The 24,139-nt window shown below is 37.8% G+C and overlaps 1 protein-coding gene across 6 annotated transcripts in view; it reads left to right on the top strand.

Annotated features, from left to right (window-relative positions):
* Positions 1-24,139, top strand: part of NCOA2 (nuclear receptor coactivator 2) — a 191,340-nt gene that overhangs the window by 127,166 nt on the left and 40,035 nt on the right. For all 6 annotated transcript variants that reach the window (XM_071737755.1, XM_071737759.1, XM_071737756.1 and 3 more), the window contains 7 exons: positions 8,417-8,520; positions 13,532-13,709; positions 15,084-15,269; positions 16,169-16,270; positions 16,365-16,505; positions 19,731-19,878; positions 22,052-23,324. In XM_071737755.1, coding sequence (XP_071593856.1) covers positions 8,417-8,520; positions 13,532-13,709; positions 15,084-15,269; positions 16,169-16,270; positions 16,365-16,505; positions 19,731-19,878; positions 22,052-23,324 — 2,132 coding nt within the window. The remainder of the gene's footprint in view (positions 1-8,416; positions 8,521-13,531; positions 13,710-15,083; positions 15,270-16,168; positions 16,271-16,364; positions 16,506-19,730; positions 19,879-22,051; positions 23,325-24,139) is intronic.

Genomic DNA, 24,139 nt, shown 5'->3' with positions numbered 1-24,139 from the left:
TTGTCTGATTCCAGAATAGAATAATAAGTGATGGATTAAATTGAGGGTATTTTGGGGCAAGGTGGTCATAGCCCATGTACTTGGTCTACCACGTGTACTCTCTTATTTTCTTAAGTACTGTATTCTAGGCATTTCTGAAGTATTGTCAATTACACTATAATCAGATACTTGAGATTATACTGGTTACTACACATTTCTAGGAAGTGTAAATGCAGAAAGTAACCCCCAAACCTGTAACTTCTAAAAAACATTTAAAACCAGTGAGACTTATAAAATTTCAGCGTGGATTTTGGTCTTTTGATAGAGAAATCACCTGGCCAGGCAGCACCTTTGTTCATTAATTTTCTTACGGTCTTTTTTTAGTCAGTTGATATTCACTGGAAAGATAGTGTTAGCAGTCTTTTTGGAGAAAAGAGAATATAGCTTAAAACCACAGAAATATGCACACATTGGATTTGTTGGTTTGCAAGTTAAGATTTTGATTTTATAGAAAAGCATATGTTGAATATACTCAAATATTGTAATAAGCTGAGACCTGTGTAAAAATTATGCAGGAGTAAAACAAGAACCAGTTATATTCCTTTCATTATATTATATATAATGAAATATATATTATATTTAAAATATTATATATTCACATATTATATTTTAACCTAGCTTCACGTTGCAGCTTCTCCAGTGGGTCAACAGGTGAAGGTTATGATGGAAGCTTAATTCCACATTCAAGAGATCTTGATGAATAACAACTTTCCACTCACGATGTATTAGTTTGACATCCCCTCATAGTTTAAAATGAGACATAGGGTAAGAAGTAGTTTCTGGATGCAAGGCTGCTTTTAGGTTTAGATTTCACTTAAATGGTAGGATGGCAGTTGCCCTCCTGTGTTTTTGATGATAAATAAAAATACTAGAAATAATCTCAGCAGGGAAGTTGTTGCACTTGCTGTGTAGCTTTGTATTTTTGTTGCATGCTGGGGATGGATCAAGTAATTGAGGATTTGATGGGGTTGTAATCCTGAGTTTTACCTCAGTGCCCAGTCCTTAACCTACCAGAAAAGAGTGACCTCCTGAAGTTGTTGCAGACATGATTAATCCCTGCTACTGAGGTAAGGAGACAAATGTGGGAGCAGTTAAGTGCATATTTGTGCAAATAATGCTATTTCTGTAAGTAACATTGTCACTTTTGGTTCATGCTGTTAAATCCAAAAGTTAGCACTCTTTAGAGAAGCTATTTTCAGGGTATTTATAGAAGTTGAGACTTAGCCTGAAGTGCTCTGAGTGGAGCCATGTGCCAGGAGCTTGGCACTTTGATACCCTGGCTCAAGGGGCTTGAAGCTGACCTGGGGCCAGGGAAGGAAGGAGGAGTCACTTCCACTGCTGTCTCCTCTTCCTCACTTTCAAGAAGTAGACAGTTGAGTTTTGTAATCAGAAGAGAAAAAAGGGATTGTAGGTGTGCCAACAGAAAATACAGGGAAAATGAGAATGGGAAGAGAAGAAACTGAGGAAAAGGTAGTAATTTTACAGTAGTAATTTTACATATTAAAGTATCTATGACAAAATATATACAAAGATATGTATTCTGCCTTCTTTCTATCCAGCAGTTAAATATTATTCTTGGTGAGCTGAATATCGTGATCTTTGTCCTGGCAGCCTGATTCTTTTCCAGTTTTACTGAGCTGGGGGAGATTATTTCACAGGGAGTACTTACAGAAGTTGTATTGGGTGACAAAAATGCTGACTTGTAAAAAAAAGAAATGTCAAAATTATTAAGATAAATGAAGCTAGTATTAATTTTATATATTATTAGTTCCACTTGTTTCTATTAATAAATCCATCATATTTTTTCAGTGCTTGTTTGACTTTCAATGTCTGTAGAGATTGGCTATACACTGGCTACTGGTACTGAATTTTCTAAGAGCAGACATCACTCAAAGCTTGAAAAGCTCCAGGAAAGTTTACCTGTATGTGGTGGGTTTGTGAGAATGAAAAGCTTTTCATAGAGCTGGTGTGTCACTGATGTTTCTTTACAGTGGGAAGGTGGGGCAGGGATGCTGGGATGGGAAGGCAGCTGCACCAATTCAAATAGAAAACCCCAGAAAGTGGAAAATGTGGTGTTTTAAGGGTGTTCCTCCTGAGCAAGACGTTGAGCTTAGAGCTTTCTAAGAACTTTTGGGTTAAGTCTGGCTTTGCTTACCATTTAGGTGTGCTTCTACCAGCAGTAGTAAATATGAAGCTAAATCATGCGGGTGGGATGTGTGGAGCAGGGCTTGGGATGCTGCTGGGCTGGGCTGGGCTGGCATGTGGACTCAGGGCCCTTTCCAAGGGAAGGAGGGGCACAGCCATGCTAACAAGAGGGCTGTGTGTCAGGGAGCTGGGCAAAGCTGTTCCCTTAGATTGCTCACAGTGAATAAACGTGCTGAGAAAAAGTGCAGCTGTGCTTTTTTAATATGCACTGCAGGAGATTTCAGCAGCCTGGTGATATATCGTGCATTGATGTTGAAAAGATAAACACATTTGGAGAGCACAGGAAGGCCTTGTGTTTTTATGTTAGCAGAATGCTTCCTAATGAATAAGAACGTGCTGCTGGCTTCACAGAGCCATATGGCAGCTTTTCTAATTTTAGTTTGGTGCAGATGCATAATTCTCCCTTGTTTTACCTCCTAAGACCTTCCTGAGATGTTACATAGTTTTTTTTCTGTAAGACTTGATCTGTAGTTTCTGGGGGCAAAATGTATTCAAGAGTCATTCAGATCTATTTGCTCTGGACAGATGTATGCTGTATGGTTGAAGAGCAACCTCACTACATAATCACTTCCCTAAAATAGTAGTTAACTTTATTTGCAGGGATGGGATAAGCTGGTCTTAAAATTGATTGCTGAAATAGTTGGAATTTCTTAGGCACCAGTCTTCTGAAAAATTACTTGCTTTCATGGAGAGAAAACAACTTGTGTCAAGGCAATGGGCAAGAAACGTGCACATGGATATCAAGTTCCTTGTGAGCCATGGATTGTAGTGCTTCAAATTATGCAACTACAAGGCAGAGCTAGTTTCCCTGTGGTTAACCAAGCATCAAAATAACTTGCATGTTCTTCACTCCTTTGCTTCATCATGTGTAGTGATCCAAAACTCCTCACATTACCAAAGGCAAGCTTTCTCTTCTTGGTTTTTTTTTCTGTTTTTTTATTCAAGTCTGTGTCTGTTACCTCAGTCAATAGCATTACTTACCAAGTCATGCACAGATGTTATTAAATCTAACACTCCCAACTGTGATGTCAACTGAAGTTTAGTTGTTTGCTAAGCATACTTTCTATTATAATACTATATGTTTAATACTGTACATAACCTTATCTTTTTTTGCCAGTTACATAGCTTTACTGTTTCCTTGGTTGTTTGGATTTCATTTTTGCACAGCAAATCAGGAGAGATCAGAAGGACCACACAGGGCAAATGTTTTCACAAATATGAATGACTCAAGGAAAAAGTAGTTGTTTAATGCATTAAAAAATGGAGAAGATAAGTTGTTTTCAAGTCAGTTGCTGTGTAAAGTTTAATTGTGTGTTTAAACATTACATAGCATTTACAATCACTTTCAAGTGATGTTACTGTTACTTCCTTGATTCCTGTGATTTTTCTAATGTGCAGAGCTGAGCTTTTTACTATCCCTTACAATAGATCTCTGCTTGTTTTTTACCTATTATATAAATGAGTTTATGTGATTTGAGATGGGTGTGACATTTCAATAGCAATTCCAGAAAATTATGAAGAGTAGCAATTACATGGGGCAGCTGAGAAACCATGTTTTAGACAGTACTGTATAATAAATTTGATTCTGCCTTCTATAGTTTTTTTTCTCTTGATCTCTTTCCTCATCAGTTTGGAGAACACAGGTGCTACTCTGTCCAGGGTTTCACCAGTGTCTTTTTTCTCCTCTTATTCTATGGAGACCCTTGTATTTCTCATACAAAAAATATACTAAATATGTGTTGATGCAAATTTTCTCTTTTAAGATGATGATTTATCTTTTTGCAATCTTTACAGAGGTTATGGTTTCGTTCTTTACTTCAAACATGTATTTTGGTTTTGCAAAGAACACCAAGGGGGAAATATTTCTCTAGCCAGTCTCATTCAGGAAGTTGAAGTAGAGCTTGAATACAGACAAAGAGAACTTTTTGGGTTGTTCAACTGATCCTCCCAGAGCACCTGTAGGAAGGGAGAGTTTGAAACACAACCAAGAGAAGGTGATGCCTGTCAGTAGCAGTTCTGAGTCTGCTGTCAGAAATCCAGAGGGAACCAACATAGCTTGAGTTGTGAGGATGGAAAAACAGGAGGGCCTTCTAAATTAAAATGTAGCAGTAGATTTCAAGCTATTGCTTTTGGCTTCCCTTTCTCTGACTTAGGAACTTCTGTTAAACTAATGTGATTTCACAAAGGTTTGCTTTCAGAATCTGGAATGAGCTTCAAATAAAGCCTGAGGCTCTCCGACTGATACATTTGTCAGAAAATATTCGTTAGGGCTTTTTTTCCTTCTTTCTTCTGTATATTAATGTAGAAAAGTAAACACAGTTTATGATCACTAGGAAGATGCCAAATTGAAAATATTAATATGTATCTTAGCATATTACTGTGTATACAGTTGTAAACATATCCACAGTTTAAGTCTAAATTACACACATCACTGAAATGCTACATAATTAGATGTATGTATTCTTCATAGTATCTCTCTCAGGAGTACTTCTATTTTATTTAATTTTTTTCTCTCTCTCTAGGCTAAACTCTTAATTGAGCGGAGCTAATAATTATTTCATGCGCATGAAGTGTATTCCACCCGTAATTTAGCTAAAATATGCTTCATCCCTGGTAGCCATATTTGTAAGAATGGGACTAGTTTTTAATTTAACGCTCCCTTTCCAGTGCAAAATTCTCTGTGTGGAGGTGAAACCATGGGAAGGGAGGGAAACCATCGCTGGGAGCTGCAAGATCAGGGAACCAGCTCCTGGTCTCCCTCTTAGTGGCCACAGTGGAAAAATCAAGCAGCTGTGGTTAGGGTAATACCAGCAATTCCCATGGGGCTGGAAAAAAAGCTTCTGACGGGCTTTGCAAGGTTGAGCCTCTGCAGCTATTTTCCTAACCCCTAACATTCAAAAATCATTAATCTAGTGTAGAAATAATAAACTTTCTGTGCTTTTGATTTGTTTGTAGGGGTCCCCAGTGAACCTAAGGAAGATGGAAGTATAAAATAGGAAAAGTAAACTTTACATTTTTGCACCATTGCTTAACAGCAGAAACTGGAACTGTTAACAAAAAATACTAACCTGTGATAAATGCACAAGTGCTGTTGGCACTACAGTTTCACATATCAGTTGTGTGTTTTTTGCTACCTTCCTGCAACAGATTTTTGTTCTCAATTAGCCCCACATATCCAGCTGTATTGCCAAGAAAAGGTTCACATTTCAAGATGTTCCCTAGACCTGTCTTTCAGGATGACACTGCTTGACAGGATTTGCAATTTTCCTGTATGTGCTGATAGAGTCATCGTGAGGGGCTTTGTAGTTCAGTGAAAAATGGATAATTTACTGCACAGCTTAACATTATCAGTAGCTGCAGGTTGTAGCATCAACACAAGTTACTTCTGGTCCTACTCAAGGTCTGTCTGAGGCCATGGTTTCCTCCACAGTGCTGCTTAAATAAATGTGTAGGGACCTGTGGCCTGAATGTGGAGCCTAAGTTCTCCAACCACTTCTTACATGATTAAGTTACAGATCCAATTATGATGTCCCTAATTTCTGAACACTTGTGATTTATAAAGGTTTTCAGAATGCCTGACCAAACACGCACCCTGTGGTGTATGTTGCCATCCTCACTGGGAGAGTCAGATAGGCAACATTTGTGTCTAAGTAGCATTTTCTTACTTTCTCCATTTTTTATGCTTTTTTCCTTGAGCTGGCACTGTGTTTATTGATCCCACAAAGGTGCTGGGCCCTCTGTGTCCAAGTAAAAGAAAATTGAGAGGTTTGAATGGTTGTGAGGGACAGCTGATGATGGAACAGAAACAATCTGGGATCAAAATAGAGAAACAGACAGAGAGGAAAACCACCACTGTCAGGGACTGGATGTGAGGCTTGAGACATCATTGGTCTGACCTGGTGTCACAGCTTCTATGTTGATTACAGTATTTAAAACCTTTCTCCTTTATCTCTCTATAAAACCTTGCCTCTGTGCATAAAAGAGAAGTTATTTTTATAGATACCTAACTGTCAGTTTGTATGAACTCTGTGGTTTTAAGAATGAAAAAAAATTTCAACAGATGTTTTACATTACATGGAAAATAATCAGTATAAGTAGTTTTTGTAAATCAGTGAAGCCTGGAAGCACTGGGTAGTGAATGTGCTCTAACACCATTACTGTTACCATGTCTGCAGCCCCTCCGTTTCTACCACATAATCTCAGGTTCTCCAGCACTCAAGATGATATCAATGGCTGCAGCAGCAAGAGGATGAGAGCAGGAAGCTGGTATCCATATCCATTATGCTGTTTGGCAGTGTGAAACCAGGGATCACTTTATGTTACAGGGAACAGATGGGAAACAAATATCATTGCTGACTTTATTAAAAGCTCAACCCTATTTTTAGAATCTTTTCAAATTTTTCACAATTTATAGAACATGTTTTTGGTATTGTGTCATCAAATGGTGCCAACACAGATATATTGTAGTATGGGAGGGATTGTTCAGGGCTTGTTTTTCTGTTGCACCTAATCTCTGCTTTTTGCCAAAAAGAAAAGAAAAAAGAAAAAAAAAAATCCCAAGGTAGTCCTCAGTCCAAACCAGAAACACTGACTTTGTATCCTCTTGGGTTTAAATGGCAGAGGAATGATTTGATTAAGTTACTTCTGACATATGTATTTCTATTAGGTTATGCTAATCCAAGTGATTTAAACTTATTCCATTAGTTGTAACTGTCCATCTTCAGAACAATTTGGTTTCATCATTATTCATAATGGTCTTATCTTGTGTATGAACACACCCTAAGAAGACAGCTAAGATTTTCCTGACTCTTTACTTGAAAGAAAGAAACCACAAAAATCTAGGTTGGGACACCCTGAGTGACCAAAGCCTTATTGCCAGCAGGTGATGACTGACAGAACACCCAGGGCCTCTGAGCAGCACTTCCTTTATTGTATGTCTAAGCAGCATATATTCATACTGACCTTATAATCTCTGCCAAGGAAAGACTTCATAGCCACTTTGGCTGCTCAGTTGATAGTGGGAGATATTGTACATTTGCATTCATTTTAATTTGTGTGACTGATGCTTTAATTTTCACTAAGGGTGATTTTCCAAAGGCCCTTTGCTCCATCTGCACATGATGCTTTCAGTAATTCCTACGGTGAATCTTATTCTCATTTAATATTGTAGGATTCTTGTTGCCATAGCTTCTTGTTTATTAAAATAATCTATTGCCTAATATTAAAAATAAAAAATCTTTAATGGTTTTTAATGTTCTTCATTGCAGTGTAGCCTTAGCTTTTACATAATGGCTTGAAAAATAATAAAAGAATGTTTTGAGTATAGAGTGAGCAACAGAAAATTACCCGTTCCATTAACTTATAATGTAGAATATTTATTTTGCATTGTGTTGTTACTGCTTTTTTTACTTCTTCCTTAAACACCAGTATGATTCTTGGAACAGGAAAATTAATACAGTCCATTACTTGATAGGACTAACAAACCCTGTTGTTTTGAAAGTTCCAATATGTATCAATATCCCTTATATTTGGAGTGGGTATGATCTGTGATACTGTATATAACATATTGTTAGATGTGGCATTATGCTTCAGAAACTTGAAATCATTTTTTTTGCCTGTAGTTTTCAAATACAGCACTTGAAATTGTATGTCATTTTAATAGCATACTGGTAAATAAGGCAGTATGAAAATTATGTGATAGTAAAACTGTGGGTGGAGGCATAGGAACAGAAATGAGACTGCTGTTTCTCAGTACTGAAACAGGAGATTGCGGCCGTATGTTTTTCCTTCTAAATATAGAGATTATGGAAGAGTTGTGCAGCTGTGAGCTTTGCATACACTTTTAGATCTGTCTTTTAATACACCTTGATGCTGTCTTTTGCTCATTGCAGCTTCTTAAGAAGTCCTTGTCTTTGCCCAGTGTTAGGTTTTAAAGTTTAGTAAAATGTCTAGCAAAAAAACCCAATGAAATTATTTCATTTGTGTAATAAAATTTCTAAACTAAGAAGCAAATATACTGGTTAATCTTCTGTTGCATCATTATGGCAGAGTATTTAATCTCATTTTCAGACTTGTTGCACTGTTAACTGTTTCACAGCTATCTGAACACTCAGGTTCAGGTTCTTACTGTATCACTTCTCTGTTGTTTAATACAAATCTTTCTTTATTGCAGAAAAAGCAGCAGCAGCTAACGAAGATGAAGTGCAAAAAGCAGATGTATCATCTACTGGCCAGAGCGTCATTGACAAGGATGCACTTGGACCAATGATGCTTGAGGTGAAGAGCACAAAATTCCTTTATTTAAGCCAGTTCAGCTCCCCCTAGGATGGGGAACAGTTTAATGAAACTGTGTGTAGTCAGAGGCTGTCGTAAAAGAATGGTCAGGACAGACAAGCTACCCTGGCTACCTAGGGTTATGTTGTTTAAGAGCAGGCAGCATACTCCTGTTGGATTCAGGGATGAAAGCTGTGGTGGAGAGAGGCAGAGAAAGGGATAATTCAGCTGAGCTGTGAGGCAGACAACTGGAGGTCCCTCAGTGGGAGTATCAAGTCTGGGGTATCTCCATGTACATGTTCTGTTTGTTCTTAATTAATGGTGACAGATTTGGAAGAATGGTTTTATGTAAACATTGACTTTATTCATACAGTAGTGTACACGTAAATAATAATTCCTCTAAAATTGCTTGCCATCACTACACTGTTTTAATGATTTATCATTTTAGCACTTGAAGCATGACTCTTCCCTGTAGAATATGAAAGTAATCTAGGAGAGCTTTTCAGGCCATGTATTTCAGTTTCTTTAGTTGAGATTTTTGTCTGATTTTAGCTGTTCTTTTGATATCCTAAAAGGCTGCATGTTTAAAACCTAGCTTCTAAGTGTATTAATAGTTACGTTGGGTAGGTATGGTATCTGGGATCCTAATTCCATAAGCTGATGTCCTTTGACACTGCTCCTTAAGATCGCTTGCAATGTGTTTATTCCTGTTCTGACTATAGTCTTTATCTGTAAGGAAGAATAAATGTTACTTTAGATATATCTCAAAACTCTGAATCAAGTTAAAGGAACCATCATTGTCAGAAATTAAATTATTCTGTCATTTCTGAATGTTGCAGGAGCAAGATGAATTTTACAGCAGTTTCAAGTATTTGTATTACTTTTCATTCACTATTAGATTAAACCAGTTTCCAATACTACATAAGAAATAAAAACTTCAAAAACACAGAACTAAACATAAGGAAAATTAGGCAGGTTGGAGAGAATGCGTTCTTCTTTGAAAAGTGAGCAACAAATAAATTGATTTTATTTAATATATGTGCTCACTGAATTGAGTATTCCTCTTTTTGCAATCAAGCTTAAACATCTGTCTCTTACATGCTATGTTAAAATTTATCTTTAAATTTTTAATAATTTAATTGTAAGGACCTATTTTAATCACAAAAAAAATTAAGAATAAGATTATTTTTCTTTTCCTGTCTTATCTTTGGGCTGCCCCAGGAAGTGGTGGATTCTCCATCCCTGGAGATATTTAAAAAGAGACTGGATGTGGCACTCAGTGCCATGGTCTGGTAACTGCAGCAGTAGTGGATCAAGGGTTGGACTTGATGGTCTCTGTGGTCCCTTCCAACCCAGCCAATTCTATGATTCTGTGATCTTCCATGATTGGCTATTGCAGCAAACAAGACATGTGAAATCACCCGTCTGTTATGTTATTGCATTTAAATTAGTTTTCCTTCACAGTAAAACCATTACATATGAAAAATGGAAGATTGTGGAACTAAATTGATAAATGGTCTTCCTTTTGCACCAAGAAACTTAAAGGGATCAAGAGTTGTCATATGTTTGCTGTGAATACACTACAGACACTTTCTTTGTGTCTTTATCTCCCTAAGGAAATGCAATTAAGTGATTTCATATTTATAGAAACTCTGTATACAATCTCTTCAAAAGCCTGCCGTTTTCTATTGCCAAATAATGGCAATATTATTTCCTGATATATTTGCAATATAATGGCCCATGAACAGTTTATTAGTTTATTTTGTTTAGAAATTTTTTTGTTTTTATTAAAGAATAGAACTGAAGAATCCTCAGAATAGGGAGCTTTGCCATCTGAAGACAGTGAGCAAAATTCATGCCTCTGAGGAGCATTTTAACATATTTCTTGGTTAAAGCAGAAAGTAAATAGGAAGATAGAGTGAAAGATAGTTAAGAAAAAGCTGACAACAGCTCAGAGAACATGTTTTCCATTCCAGTATATCATCTAAAATAATATCTACTGTCTTGTTTTCTCTTCCATTATTTGCTCCCCCATTGTCCCAGTATCTCTGAAGAAAAGTGTGCTGGTCCTCATTACTATTCTGGTTGTTTATTGTGGTGGCATATACCTGGGGACAGAATTAAGTTATTGCAGTCATAGAAGCTTCTAAAAGACTTCAGTGACTTGGTGTATTAACTGACTCAAAAGCCTGCTGCTGCTTACCTGCAAGATTGTTTTATTAATAGAGTAGAAGAAATGGGAGACCTCACGTTACTTAAAGCTCAGATGACCACTTCTGTGGTCAACCCAAGAAGCAGCTGTGAGGAAAGAGCCCAGAGCACTTCCTACCAAGAAGTTGTTGTAGTAAGAAACAGTAGGGAAAACTGAAGATAACTGTGGAATGTCAGTAACTCTTATAGTTTCTTGCTTGTCATCATTGAAAGTTGTCTTCTTAAGTCTCTGATAAACATCTGCTATGGCTTTGGCTTTGCAATCCCTTTGCACCAATGTAAGCAAGGGCCACTGCAATGTAGAAGAGTTGAGCCAAACCCACACCTTTCTGTAAGGTCTAAACATCATGTGGTTTCCTGGCAGGCCAGTTCAGGGGACTGATGTGGATAGCAATTTATCTTTTTTTTTAATTATTTCCAGCTAACTCAATTCTTTGGCCCACCTGTTGATATGCTCATACAGTATGGGGGAACTGTCATGGTGTAGAGAGGACTAAACCAAAAATGTCAAGCTTACAGTGGCTTCAAGCAGTGGTGAAGTCTAAGACATTAATCCATAGCAGAGAGACTGACAGGAAATTGTATTAAAGGCTCTATTAATTAACTCTTGTAAATTATTGTTAATTGAACTAAATATTAGTCAGCAGGAAAATGTCATGAATGTTACAAAAGCACATGAAAAGGAGGGAGCTCTCCAAAGAAGGTGGAGTAACAGGAGGAGCCAAGAATGATCAGAAATAAAAAGCAATGATAAAAAAACAAGTCAGATCTTAGAATTTTGTGACAATAGGAGAAAAATATAGTTTATCTTAATTTAGAGCCTGTCAAGAACAGTTTATACTTGTACATTTATTTGTGAGTTTTATTATTTTGTAATCTAGAAATAGAACAAAGCGTTTTAACAACTGTTAGCTTAGCCACTCCACTTCTGCTTTGTGCTTTCACTATCTCTCCCCTTTAGCAAAATCATAAACTTATTTAATTTGGGAAGGGCCTCTGGAGCTTGTGTAGTCTCACTGCAAGCAGGTCTGACTAGAGCAAGTGGTTCAGGTCCAAGTCCAGCCAAGATTTTAATATCTCTTGGGAGGGAGATTTCACAGCCTCTTTGGACAGCCTCTTCTCATATCTGCCCACCTTCATGGTGACTTTTTTTTTTCCTGTGTCTTCATGAAGCTTCCTGCATTGTAGCCTGTGTCATCTCATCTCCCTTCTGAACCTGTGACCAGAGTCTGGCTCTATCCTCTCTTTATCCTTCTGCGAGGTGGCTGAAGACAGTAATAAGATCCCTCTTTAGCCTTCTTTTTTGTACTGTCTGGATTTGCTAACTGCTCAGTACTGTACAATATTTTTAATATATATCTGTAGCCTGAGGACTTGAGAACTGCCAGCTCAGACCAACAGTCAAGGTGTACAGTGTGCAAGTTTGGTCATATTAAAAATGCTGCATACCTGCATGCACTTGCTCTGGCATCTCCTGCTTGTTCAGCTGTTTTGCAGTGAGCTTTATTCAGATTTAGCAAGATCTCCACTCACTTTTAATTGACCCATAATGAATCATGGCTTGTCTGGTTTTCTGACCTGTTTTCTGTCCCTGGAGATGCAATGACTAACAACTGTTCTAGTGATTCCCCACCAGTCTTGAGGAAGCTGGACGAATCAAGCAAAATGACAGAAGTCTCTACGGGTTAATTGTTCATCGAAAGCTTAAACAAAAAGCTTTGGTGATTTAAATGTACCCCCCATTATCTGTTCATACAACATAAAGTTAAAGGGATATATTCTGAAATATTTCTGCCACCCGCAGTCATGCTTTCTTCTTAAGGACAAGAAAGTTTGCATGATAAATTCTTTCTGATACTCAAATTTTACTTTGTCCTCTTCAGGTAGATGTGATGTAGTGTTTGTCTTAGGCTTCAGATAACATACAGATAACAAGATACCTTGGAAAGAATGCTGCAGCTAGGTTGTCACTGTCACAAGAAGAGAGAAACCAATCAGCAGAAATGACTAATTTAGACATTTCCTCACAGAAACTTTTAAGTCCTTTGGAATACCCATATAACTGAGTTGAAGAGGTGAAAGTCTGGTTCCTGTTCTGTGGATCACATGTGGACTGAATCAAACTGGTGTCAAATAAAAAAGAAAGTCCTGGGAGTAGGGACTAAAGCTGCCTTAGACTTGCTGCTCACTGCCTGCTCTCAGCTCCCTTTGCTTTTAGTTCTTCATGTTCCTGGCTGCATGGAGCTTCACTTCTATGAAGATGCACTGCTGGGGATGGAAAGGAGCCTTTCTCTTCCTTTCTGCCAGGATTTTCCTTGCTTTGTGCCAGCACATCTTGTGATGTTTTCATGGGATCATTTTCTCCTTGTGCTGTACAGAGAGTATACAGACCCTAGGTGTAGCAGAACAAGCATCTGGTCCAGGTTTCTTACTTCATAGGCAGGCAAATAGGTAGCAACCTTTTCCATTATTTTTTGTTTGTTTGGGGTGGGGTGGTTTGTTTTCCTGTGTGGGTTTCATTATTTGCAGGGTGTGCACCTTTCTTTGCTTTTACACTGGTTTGATAAAAATAAGATTAGCTGCTCAATCTGAAATATGAAACAAGAACACAAGAACTGGGGTAGATGCAGAAAGTTTCAACTATGTCTTTTGAAGGGAATACATATTTTTTTGGTATCTTATTAATCTTATTGTTTGGCATGGTGTTTCTCCCTCTTTCTCTTTTTTTCTCTCTGCTTTTTTTTGTTTGTTTGTTTGGTTTTTTTGTTTGTTTTTTGTTTTTGCTTTTTTTCCCCCCATTTAGGCCCTAGATGGCTTCTTCTTTGTAGTGAACCCAGAAGGCAATGTTGTGTTTGTTTCTGAGAATGTGACACAGTACCTGAGGTACAACCAAGAAGAGCTGATGAACACAAGCATATACAGCATCCTGCATGTAGGGGACCACAATGAATTTGTCAAAATCCTGCTGCCAAAATCTTTAGGTATATATGTCTTTTCTTCATATTATGCCATTACTTGGTTTCATAAATCAGTGTTTCAATAACTTAATGTCTCCACTACTTACAGTTTCATCATATGCACTCTACTTATTTTTAATGTATATATAGGCTTTATGAATGATTACTCTCAAAAGCATCCTCCACTCTTTTCAGATTCTTCATTGCTAAAATGACTCCTAGTAACTCATGTTAGCTCACAGTTCTGATGGATCTCCAGGACAAATCACTAAAATACAGTCTTAGCTATATAAAACCTCTGTTAGTTCTCTGTCTAGGCTGGTTATTCTAAGACTGGCCCAAGAAAGGCAGAATATAAAACAAAAATCAGAGAACTCCTTCCTTACACTAAAATTTTTATTTCAGTGGTTTTAATCTCACGATTATTTACCCTTATCTTTTAAAAACTATTTTTTTTTTAGCTGCAGTGATTTTTTGTTTCTGGTTTTAATTGGTTTTTGGAATAGGTGAAAAGAAAGTCAATACTGGCTCATTTACTCACAGCAGTTTAAAACCTACTATGCAATTCACTTTAGCATTTTATGAATTTACTTACAAACCCCTGAAGAAGAAAAAATATACATGGCTGAACCTTATAAATTACTGCCTTCATTGCATTTTATATCTGAAAAGGGCAAGTGAAGAGTAATTAAAATATCACCCTGATATTTTCTTAAGTGGTGCTAAATTAATTCTGACTGATTGATGTACAGTACCTATATTTGTGCATCTCAGGATTTTGTGTCCTTTTTTTACTTGTCTTGAGCACTGTGTTAGGCTTTAATTTGATCTGTCACTGTACCCAGCTCATTCTCATCCCTTCAGTCTTTCCTGTTGTAGCTGAGACTTATGTGATTCAACATGTTCCTGATTTCATTGCTTCCTGTTTTTATAAATATCTGTGATTTTCTTTCTGTTTCTAATCTGAACACAGATTATTATAAAATGCTGCTGTCTCTTTTGTATTAATTGTTTTAAACAGGCAGAGTCTTCATACTACTGTATTTCTTCTAGGCATATGAATTCACTTGATCTACCTTGTAGTCTTTTCACTGTGCTTTATAACTTTTACATGGACCAATATTTAGACATTTATCCTCCTTTCCTACTCTGCTGTTATAAGTCAGTTGAAAAAAACCATAGCTGAACAAATTAGCAGCGCTCATAAAATACAAGAACAATATAAATTACCTTGTTATGTGCTGGTTTGGACTCTTTAATATTAAAAATAGATTGTTGTTGTTAAACAAGCTTGTTTCCCAACCAGTTTGTATAGCCCCTTGATTAATTTCCTGTGGATAAGCATCAGAAATGATTGCTACCAGGTTTATCTCACTATATGATCTTTGCTTTGCTTAGTGAATGGGGGATCTTGGTCTGGTGACACTCCTAGGCGTAACAGCCATACCTTTAATTGTCGGATGCTGGTAAAACCTGTTGCTGATTCTGAAGAAGGCCATGATAACCAGGAAGCACATCAGAAATATGAAACTATGCAGTGCTTTGCTGTTTCTCAACCAAATTCCTTCAAGGAGGACGGTGAAGGTAATTGCCACTTTCAGTTTGTGCCAGTAGTTTTCCTTTCCGTGCTGATGCAGGACAGCAGTTTCAGTGCAGTCGGTAAAGTGAGATCAAGTTGAGAAAGTGGTTTGTTTATCCTGAAAAATGAAAAAAATAGTAAGTTGTTTTCTTTTTCCTTTAACTGTAGAAGTCTACTGTCATCTTGAATTATGAGTGTATACACTTGCATGCACCTATTTGTCAAACTAATGTAATTGAAATTGAGAGAAACTCAGTTTACCTTAAAGAGATATCCCAGTTTTATATCACTGCAATTGTAAGAAGAATCTGTCTGACTGGGAGGAAAGTTTCAATGGGCAAGTTTTTGAGTTCTTAGAATTAGAAGACAATTGTGGTTCACCATTTCCTTTACCATTTACTACTTCAGCAGGTAAATTTCCTCAGATTGTATTTTAAGTGTTCAGATAAGTAAAAATTGGCTTATTATGAAGCTGTTTTCTCAGAGACAGCAAGCAGTTGGGGCATGTTTAAGAAATGTGGCTTAGACGGTACCAAATGGTAAGTGTTGAAGAAATGTTTTTTCTGTGCATGCCATATATTCTTTTTTATTATTTGTATCCTGAGTGGTTGAGCTACTACAGGTATACATACAAACACGTGCTAATAATTATGGGCCGTGATGGAGGCTTTGATAATTTTTATTCTAAAAAAGAAAAGAAACCCAGCTCTCCTGTGTTGTTTAATGTTGCGGGAGATAATGAAGACGTAAAACCATGGAGCTGAATTTGTCCTTTTAGTAGTGCAAGATCTATTCTTTTAATCCAGCATTATTTGAAGATCTTTTAAAAAATATTTTGGAATTATTTATGGAAGCAATTTTTTCCTCTTGCGTACAGATTACTGAAGTAACATTTTTCTTTAAGATTTGCAGTCTTGCTTGATTTGTGTTGCAAGAAGAGCTCCAATGAAGGAAAGGCCACTTCTTCCTTCATCTGAGAGCTTTACTACTCGCCAGGATCTACAAGGTATTGTGAAGCAGGAGTTTTTAATTTCTTCCCCCCTCCCCACCCTTTCCCTCAAAGGGGAAATTGCTGTAGCAAACATTTTATCTGATACCAGGCAAAATAACTTCACTGGACACAAGTACCATGAGAGCAGCCATGAAACCTGGCTGGGAGGATTTGGTGAGAAGATGCATTCAGAGGTTCCATTCACAACATGAGGGAGAAATATCATTTGCCAAGAGGCATCACCAGGAAGGTTAGTTTTCATATTTAAACTGCTTGCCATTTGTATCTGTTGGCTGTGTTCTCTTTGTTATGTTTACATGAAACAATCAAGAGTTACTGAGAGTCCCTTTTTCAAGATGATTTGCCTAACATACTGATTGCTCTCTCTGGAGAGGTTTTGCATCTTTCTCCCAATTGTTTTAGCTTGCTTGTTCTTACTGCTTTATTGGAGGGTGCTTTTAATCTTCAAATTGTCACAATTATTTTGAAGTGGACCCTTGCCTGTTTCCCACCAAAACATTTCACTATCCATTGCAGTTCATTGACCTGTATTCTGTTTCTCTACAAAAATGGACTTTTACTGTCACATTTCCTGTGAGAACCATTCAGTGTGAATTATCAAAGATGCAGCACTTGTGCTATCTGGAAACCTCCCCTGCTGTAGTGTATCTAGCTGATAACGTGTGAGATAATAACAACACAAGCAGATCTGCTCAGTCGAGAATATGTTGGGTAAGATGTAGGAGAGTACTGCACTGTGAAAGGTTTCCCATGAGGTTTCTGTGGTAGTGACTAAGTGGGTTTTTTTGTTTGCTTCATAAAACCCTAATACTGCTAATTCTAGTAACACAAATCCAAATTTCCAAAAGCAATTAACCCCTTATAGTCCACAGGAAAAGCCTTTTGAAACCAGTGGGAAATAACACGAACGTTTCCAGTGCAGAAGCATCATTATTTGAGTTCATGTTTGTGGAACAGGTTTTACATCTGGCCTGTAACAAGTAATTGCCATGGTCCTTAAACAGCTGGCCTGCTGTCTTGGAAATGAAATTGTTACTGGAATCTCAAATTATTCAACCAAATACTCATAACTTCTGCTTTCATAAAGCCTTCAGGTTTCATGTTGGGCATGCAGGGACACAGAAATGCTGTGATATTTTATATTAACATATTTTGGGGTATATGCAGTAGGAATGCTAACAGTTCACATCTCTCTCACAGCTGAGATTTCAGACAGAGGTGAAGGTAGTATGCCATTAACTTATAGCAGGGATTTAGAGAGAAGTTTCAGGTAAGGACCCCTCTGTGCCAAAGGTGATTTAGGAGCTGCTGCAAAGGCATCCAGACACTTGTTGCTTCTGTCCTCTTCAAATGATGCCCAAATTGGCAGCTTCTTTATCCACCGTTGGGGTCTGAGTGGCTCCTCTCAAAGGTGTCTGTGAAAAACAGGTATGTTTTGGAGTTTACTGCATCATTTTGCAGTGCATCATAAACTGTAGAATTAATCTAAATGAGGGGATGTGCTACTTTTTGTGGAAGTTAAGAGAGTGAGTGATAAGAGGAGGAGGAAAAACCTCTGGAATTTCTTTTCCCACAAAGGATCCAGCCCTAGAGAGGAATAATGGCTGAAATATTTCCTTCCCCTGCCCTTCAGCATGCAGAAGATGCATATCTTGGACAGTAGCATCTTTGCACTTGACTGAAGAACCTTTTGCATTTTTAAGTCACTATGGTTTGAGAATAGAAGGAAAGAAAGGAACATTGTCCTACATGTAATTCAGCATTACAGGGTGGAAAAAAAAATCAGCATTAGCTTGATAAACAGTAAAAAACCACAAAGCTTTCAAATTAATTCTCAGGATAAAGTGAAAAATATATGGTAAGTTTTTATTGGCCACAGTGAGAAAAATAGCATTTCCTCAAGAGGAATACGGAAACATTCTTGTTTGCTTAAAGAATTAGTTTGGAAAATGATTTAAGTAGAGATTTCACTTGCATCCTGTTGGCATTGAGTACTGGAATTTCCTGATGTGGTATATGCTAAAGTTAAGAGCTTTGGACCTTCTGGTGCCCAAAGGTTAAACTGAAACAATGACATACCTAACAGTGAAATTTTGCTTTGTATTGTTTCACAGTTGTATGTTTTTGTTTTTCTTTACATTTTTACTCTGAAAAATCCCTTCTGGTTGTTTAAATTGTGCTTCCTGTTTTCTCACTGCCTAAATAGTACTTTAAAACCTTGCAGAACAATATATAATGGGGGTGGGTTGGGGGAGGGGTCAGGGAAGGAAGGCAGTCCTGCAATGCTGAAAATCTGGTAGCTCTGTAGAGGAGACTATTTAATAAAGCCACATTCATAAAACCATGTCATTTAATTACCACAGGAAATATTAAAAGACAAGCAGTGAAATGAAGATCAGATTCTACTATTAAATTTTTCAAAAAAAGAAAAAACCAAAACCACAGAAAATGTGTGTGTGTGGAAAAAATGGGAAAATGAAAGTGCTTGTAGTGTTTATTCCTATTTCTTCCCTAAATGGTTACATGAAAATTTGAAGTTAAGTATTTCCCTCCTGACAGATCTGCAATCCTTTTGTATTAGGGACTGAAAATTATCAGAGTTGTTTCAATGATGGCAAAGAGTGAACAGTCAAACAAATGTTTGGAGCTTTGCTTTTCCACATCATGTTTTTTGTTTTTAATAAAAGAAATATCACCACTCTCATGGAAATTAAGGAATTTAATTTCTTGAAGTTCAGATTTAGACTGAAAACTTCAGGGATGCAGAATAGGTGCCCCAAAGCTGAAATGCACTCATATCTAGTACTTGGGAAGGATAGCACAGGCCCAGTTTTGCTTTAGGTAATTGTATTTGTAATTTGTTTGAGTCACATATTTTTATATTTGTTCTTTAAAAAGTAGTAATTTCTTGTTCCAATTTCAAATTGTTCCTTTGTAAAAGATTTATGTACTTATTAAATTAAAGAAGTCATGAGAATAACTGTGACAAGATAATTTAAGCAGGCAATAAGGAGGAAAAGTTACAGGCTAATGGAAACAGATGATCTAGAAACTGAAGGTGTTTATATTAATCATTGTCATGTAGATGATACAGATGGAAAAATCTATGAGGAACAGAAGGAGTTGGACACATTGGATGAAAAGTTAAATGGATATCGAAGACTTCTTGGTCCACTCCTGAAATACTCTCTTTTACAGTATTGTCCTGTTACTTGTTATTGGTGTTACTGCTTACAGGTTTTCTTTTGATCACTCTAGAGTATGTAGGATCCTTTATCCTGTATCTTATATGTATCTCATCTATTGATTTAATTTTTTTTTTTAATTAATACATTATCTGTGCTGTCAGTATTGGTAGATTTATGATGGATTTAGGGTATCGGAGATTGAGCAACTAAGGTGCCTCTACTGTATTTTCTCGTTAATTTAATCCTGTTTTTTTGTTTGCTTGTAGTGCTGAGGCAGGGACTGGCATTTAGTCCTGTCTATAGGTTTTCCTTGTCTGATGGCACGATCGTTTCTGCCCAAACAAAGAGCAAGCTCATCCGTTCTCAGACAACGAGTGAACCTCAGCTTGTAATCTCCTTGCATATGCTTCACAGGTAATCCTGGCTGGTTTATTACATCCACTTCCTGCAGAGACACAGGGAAAGTACAAAGTTGCCAAGGTTGTTTAAGACTGGTGGACATTCAGGTGGCCAAGAACTGATAGCATGAAAACAAACGTTCTTGAAGTCAGTGCTTACAGCAGGAAAAGGCTGTAAGATTATTTCAGGACTTACAAATGGCATGCTGGATTTTCACATCAAGATCTTCCTTTCAAAACACAAAATTTCCTATAATCTCATATTCTTAATTTCAGTATTTTAATTGCTTGTATTTTGCATGGTAGACACAAGAAAATTTCACAATGTAATTAAATCTAGAAAACTTAGAAGGTTTAAATTCCTGTAGTTCACAGTCAGTCATATGCTGAACTTGGGTCTTCTTTAAAGAATATGTTATGAATATGAAGCAGCATTTTTAGGCAAACTGCATATTTTCACTCCTTGTTTCTTATTTTTTTTTTTTTTTTTTTCTGATGTATGGAGTAGCAGCTTTCACATGTCTAATCCTGAGAAATGCCACCACTCTTTTTTTTTTAAAGGCAGAGACAGTAATATATTAGAGTCACAGATAAGTAATCTCTGACCTTGTAACTTCAATGTAAAATTTGAATTAAGTTATTGCATGTCCTGGTATATCCGTATTGGATTTAGTATCAGGTTTTAGTTGCTGATTATAATTACAATACTGTTTCCCTGCATCCACAGTATCACTTTTTTGAGAGGAAGAGAACAGTTCTAAAGATTATTAAAAGTGAAATAATTTTGTAGTCTTGGAAAATGACCTGACAAAAAGCTCTCTGAAATTTGTTTTCTTTGGGTTGCGGAATATACTTGATTTTTCCTCAAGTGCTAAATTTTAAATGTAAAAAGGCACTATTAGTTAAAAAATGGTACTTGCAAATATTCTTGTGTTTTCAGCAGAACACTATTATTGTATTTGGAATAAGATTTTAAAAATCCACCTCTCTTTTTGCAGTTAAAATTGTTCACCCTTGCCTTTATACCTAAGGTAATGAATAGCCATAACAAGGTTCACTGCCCTGTGTGCTTCAGCTCTTTCGCTTCTTGTGCTTTAGCAAAAAGCTAAAGTTTATCTCTACTTACCCTGGGCAAGTAGGAATGGGTTTTGTGTCATCAAAAATACATAACTAGGAACTACTAATAATAGTATTATTAGCCATATTTGGGTTTGGAAGCCCAGAGTTGATTTGATTTTTCTCTGAATGCTTTTTTTTTCTTTCTTTCTTTCAAATATACTTGACTCAGTCTCTTTTTTAATCAGGATATGCCTGATTTTTCTGATTTAAGTTTTAGCACTTTAGAAGTAAAAAGTATATTCCATCCATATACTAATTAAAATCTACTGAGGAAAAGGGAAGTGATATCCAGGTTCTCTCATGAGAGGTTTTTTTGTCTTATGTGTGTCTCTCTCTCTCTTCTGTTTCGTCCGTCTTACAGCCTGCATCTCTAAAATACAAGCTTCAGCTCCTATGTGTGTGGTTTTTTTCTTTCTTCTCCTCTTTTCCTAGATGTCCATGCAGGATTGGATTGCTAACAGACTGTTCCCATTCTGAAGTAGTATCCAGTAGTTCTCTTGGCTCACATGCTGGTTTGGAGCAGTATTGAAATACTCTGGCAGTGTAGAAATGCAACATTTTCAACTTTGTTTTCATGATGAACTTGGTGGGCAAATAGCCCACTACAGCCTTGTGGTGGGGCTAACTCATCAAAATCCAAAACTCCAGCAAACAGCTGTCCACAGCTGTCTTGTAAAACATGTATTTGCTTGGCTCATGTGTTTCAGATGAGGTTTCTGTCAGTTCTAGAAGTTAGCTCTCACCAAATTGTAGAGAAGAGATACACATTAAAGGGAGAGAGTCTCAGATTGTAACCTATCTCCATTTCTAATGAATGTCATTTAAATGAGGTATAATTTTGTTTTTCCTCTCTTCCACTGATCTGCTAATGAGGTACTGAAAAACCATATTGTTAATGTGCAGCCATGTTGCGAGTTGCATATCACTTTTGTCAAATTGTTTTTAATTGTAGGTTTGCTGTGTTATTTTAAAGCGAGGTTTGGGGTTTTGCTTCTTTTTCTGTAATGTAATTGCAAGTTGGCCACTGTCATTTTAGCTAATGGGTTGTTTTTCTTCCCCTTGCCACATAGAGAGCAGAATGTCTGTGGAATGAATCAGGATTTGACTGGACAAGGAATGGGGAAGATACTGAACCCAATTAGCTCCAGCAGCCCTGCCCATCAGGCCATGTGCAGTGGGAACCCAGGTCAGGATATGACCATCAGTAGCAATATAAATTTTGCCATAAATGGCCCAAAGGAACAAATGGGCATGCCAGCAGGCAGGTTTGGTGGTTCAGGGGGAATGAACCATGTGTCAAGCATACAAGCATCCACTCCTCAGGGTAGCAACTATGCACTAAAAATGAATAGCCCCTCACAAAGCAGCCCCGGCATGAACGCAGGGCAGCCAAACTCTATGCTTTCCCCAAGGCATCGTGTGAGCCCTGGAGTGGCAGGAAGCCCACGCATCCCACCCAGTCAGTTCTCCCCTGCAGGAAGCTTGCATTCGCCTGTGGGAGTCTGCAGCAGCACAGGAAATAGCCATAACTACACCAACAGTTCCCTGAACGCACTTCAGGCCCTCAGCGAGGGCCACGGCGTTTCTCTAGGATCGTCGTTGGCTTCACCTGACCTAAAAATGGGAAATTTACAAAATTCCCCTGTGAGTATGAATCCTCCCCAGCTAAGCAAGATGGGAAGCCTGGACTCTAAAGACTGCTTTGGACTCTACGGGGAGCAATCAGAAGGTACAACTGGACAAGCAGAGAGTGGCTGCCACTCAGGAGAACAGAAAGACAGTAGCGAGAGCAACATGCCCCCAGCTGTCAGTGGCGAGAGACCTGATGGACAGAATAAACTACATGATGGAAAAAGCCAGACAAAGCTCTTACAATTGCTCACCACCAAATCGGATCAGATGGAGCCTTCGCCTTTGTCCAGTACCATGGGAGATGTTAGCAAGGACTCCACGGGAGGATTGCCTGGGTCTGGTTCGGCACACGGAACCTCGCTCAAGGAGAAGCATAAAATTTTGCACAGACTCTTGCAGGACAGTAGTTCTCCTGTAGATTTGGCCAAGCTCACAGCAGAGGCCACAGGCAAAGAACTGAACCAGGAGTCCAGTAGCACAGCTCCTGGTTCAGAGGTGACTGTTAAACAGGAGCCAGCGAGTCCTAAGAAGAATAATAATAATGCACTACTTCGCTACTTGCTAGATAAAGATGATACTAAAGATATTGGTTTACCAGACATACCCCCAAAACTGGAGCGGTTGGACAGTAAGACAGACCCTTCTGGTAGCACAAAGTTAATGGCTATGAGGACGGAAAAAGAAGAGATAAGCTTTGAGCCTAATGAACAGGTAAGCAAATCTTTGCATTACATGTGAGTGAGATGTTCTAGGACTGCATCCCTCCCGTCTTAATTTTTTCCAATCTTCCTTTCCTAATTACTCCTTACTATGCGTAGTCTCTTGACACTTCAAGACGCTTCTTACCTTTCTCTTGAACTCCAATCTCCACTCAGTTTCAGTTGGTGTTACTAAGTTGTGTGCATGACTGTCTCCAAGAACACAGTCTGCCTCCAAGGAGATGGATAACACATGGACTGAATGCTGGGAAACCTCTCCCAGGTGGCAGTCAGACAAGGAGGAAACACTTGTAGCTGTTGGTTAATGGTGACAGCTTTTCCCATAGGCTGTGGGTTAGATGGGCTTTTGACCTAGCCCAGCATAGCAGCTACACTGCTCCCATGTAAAGCAGGTCCATGCTCAAGGACAGAAGTTGTTTGAAAGGACTGATGCCAACTTTGCATTATTGATCTGTGTGCTATACTTGATCAACAAATGAAAATCAAGGCAAACAGACTTCCCTTGTTTCTGTGCCAATTAAAGGGTTTTGGGTTTTTTTAATTTTTTTGGGGGGGGCTGTTTTTTTTTGTTTGTTTTTTTTTTTTTATATTCAGCCCCAAGTTCGTGTGGATGATTAATTGTTCAATGCAGAGATTGCATCTCCTTGTCCAACTTCATCTTCACTGAATTTTGCACTCAGAATTTCTCTGCACTGGTTGTTACTGTGCTGTACAACCTACTAATGAACTGTATGTTGTTAGGTCCTCTGCTAAAAAAGTATTATTTCACTGGTCTTCATGCAGAATTCACTTTCTAAAAGCACCATG

Source organism: Heliangelus exortis, chromosome 2, assembly GCF_036169615.1.
Source record: "Heliangelus exortis chromosome 2, bHelExo1.hap1, whole genome shotgun sequence".
Lineage (NCBI taxonomy): Eukaryota > Metazoa > Chordata > Aves > Apodiformes > Trochilidae > Heliangelus > Heliangelus exortis.
This window is presented reverse-complemented; position numbering and strand designations above follow the sequence as displayed.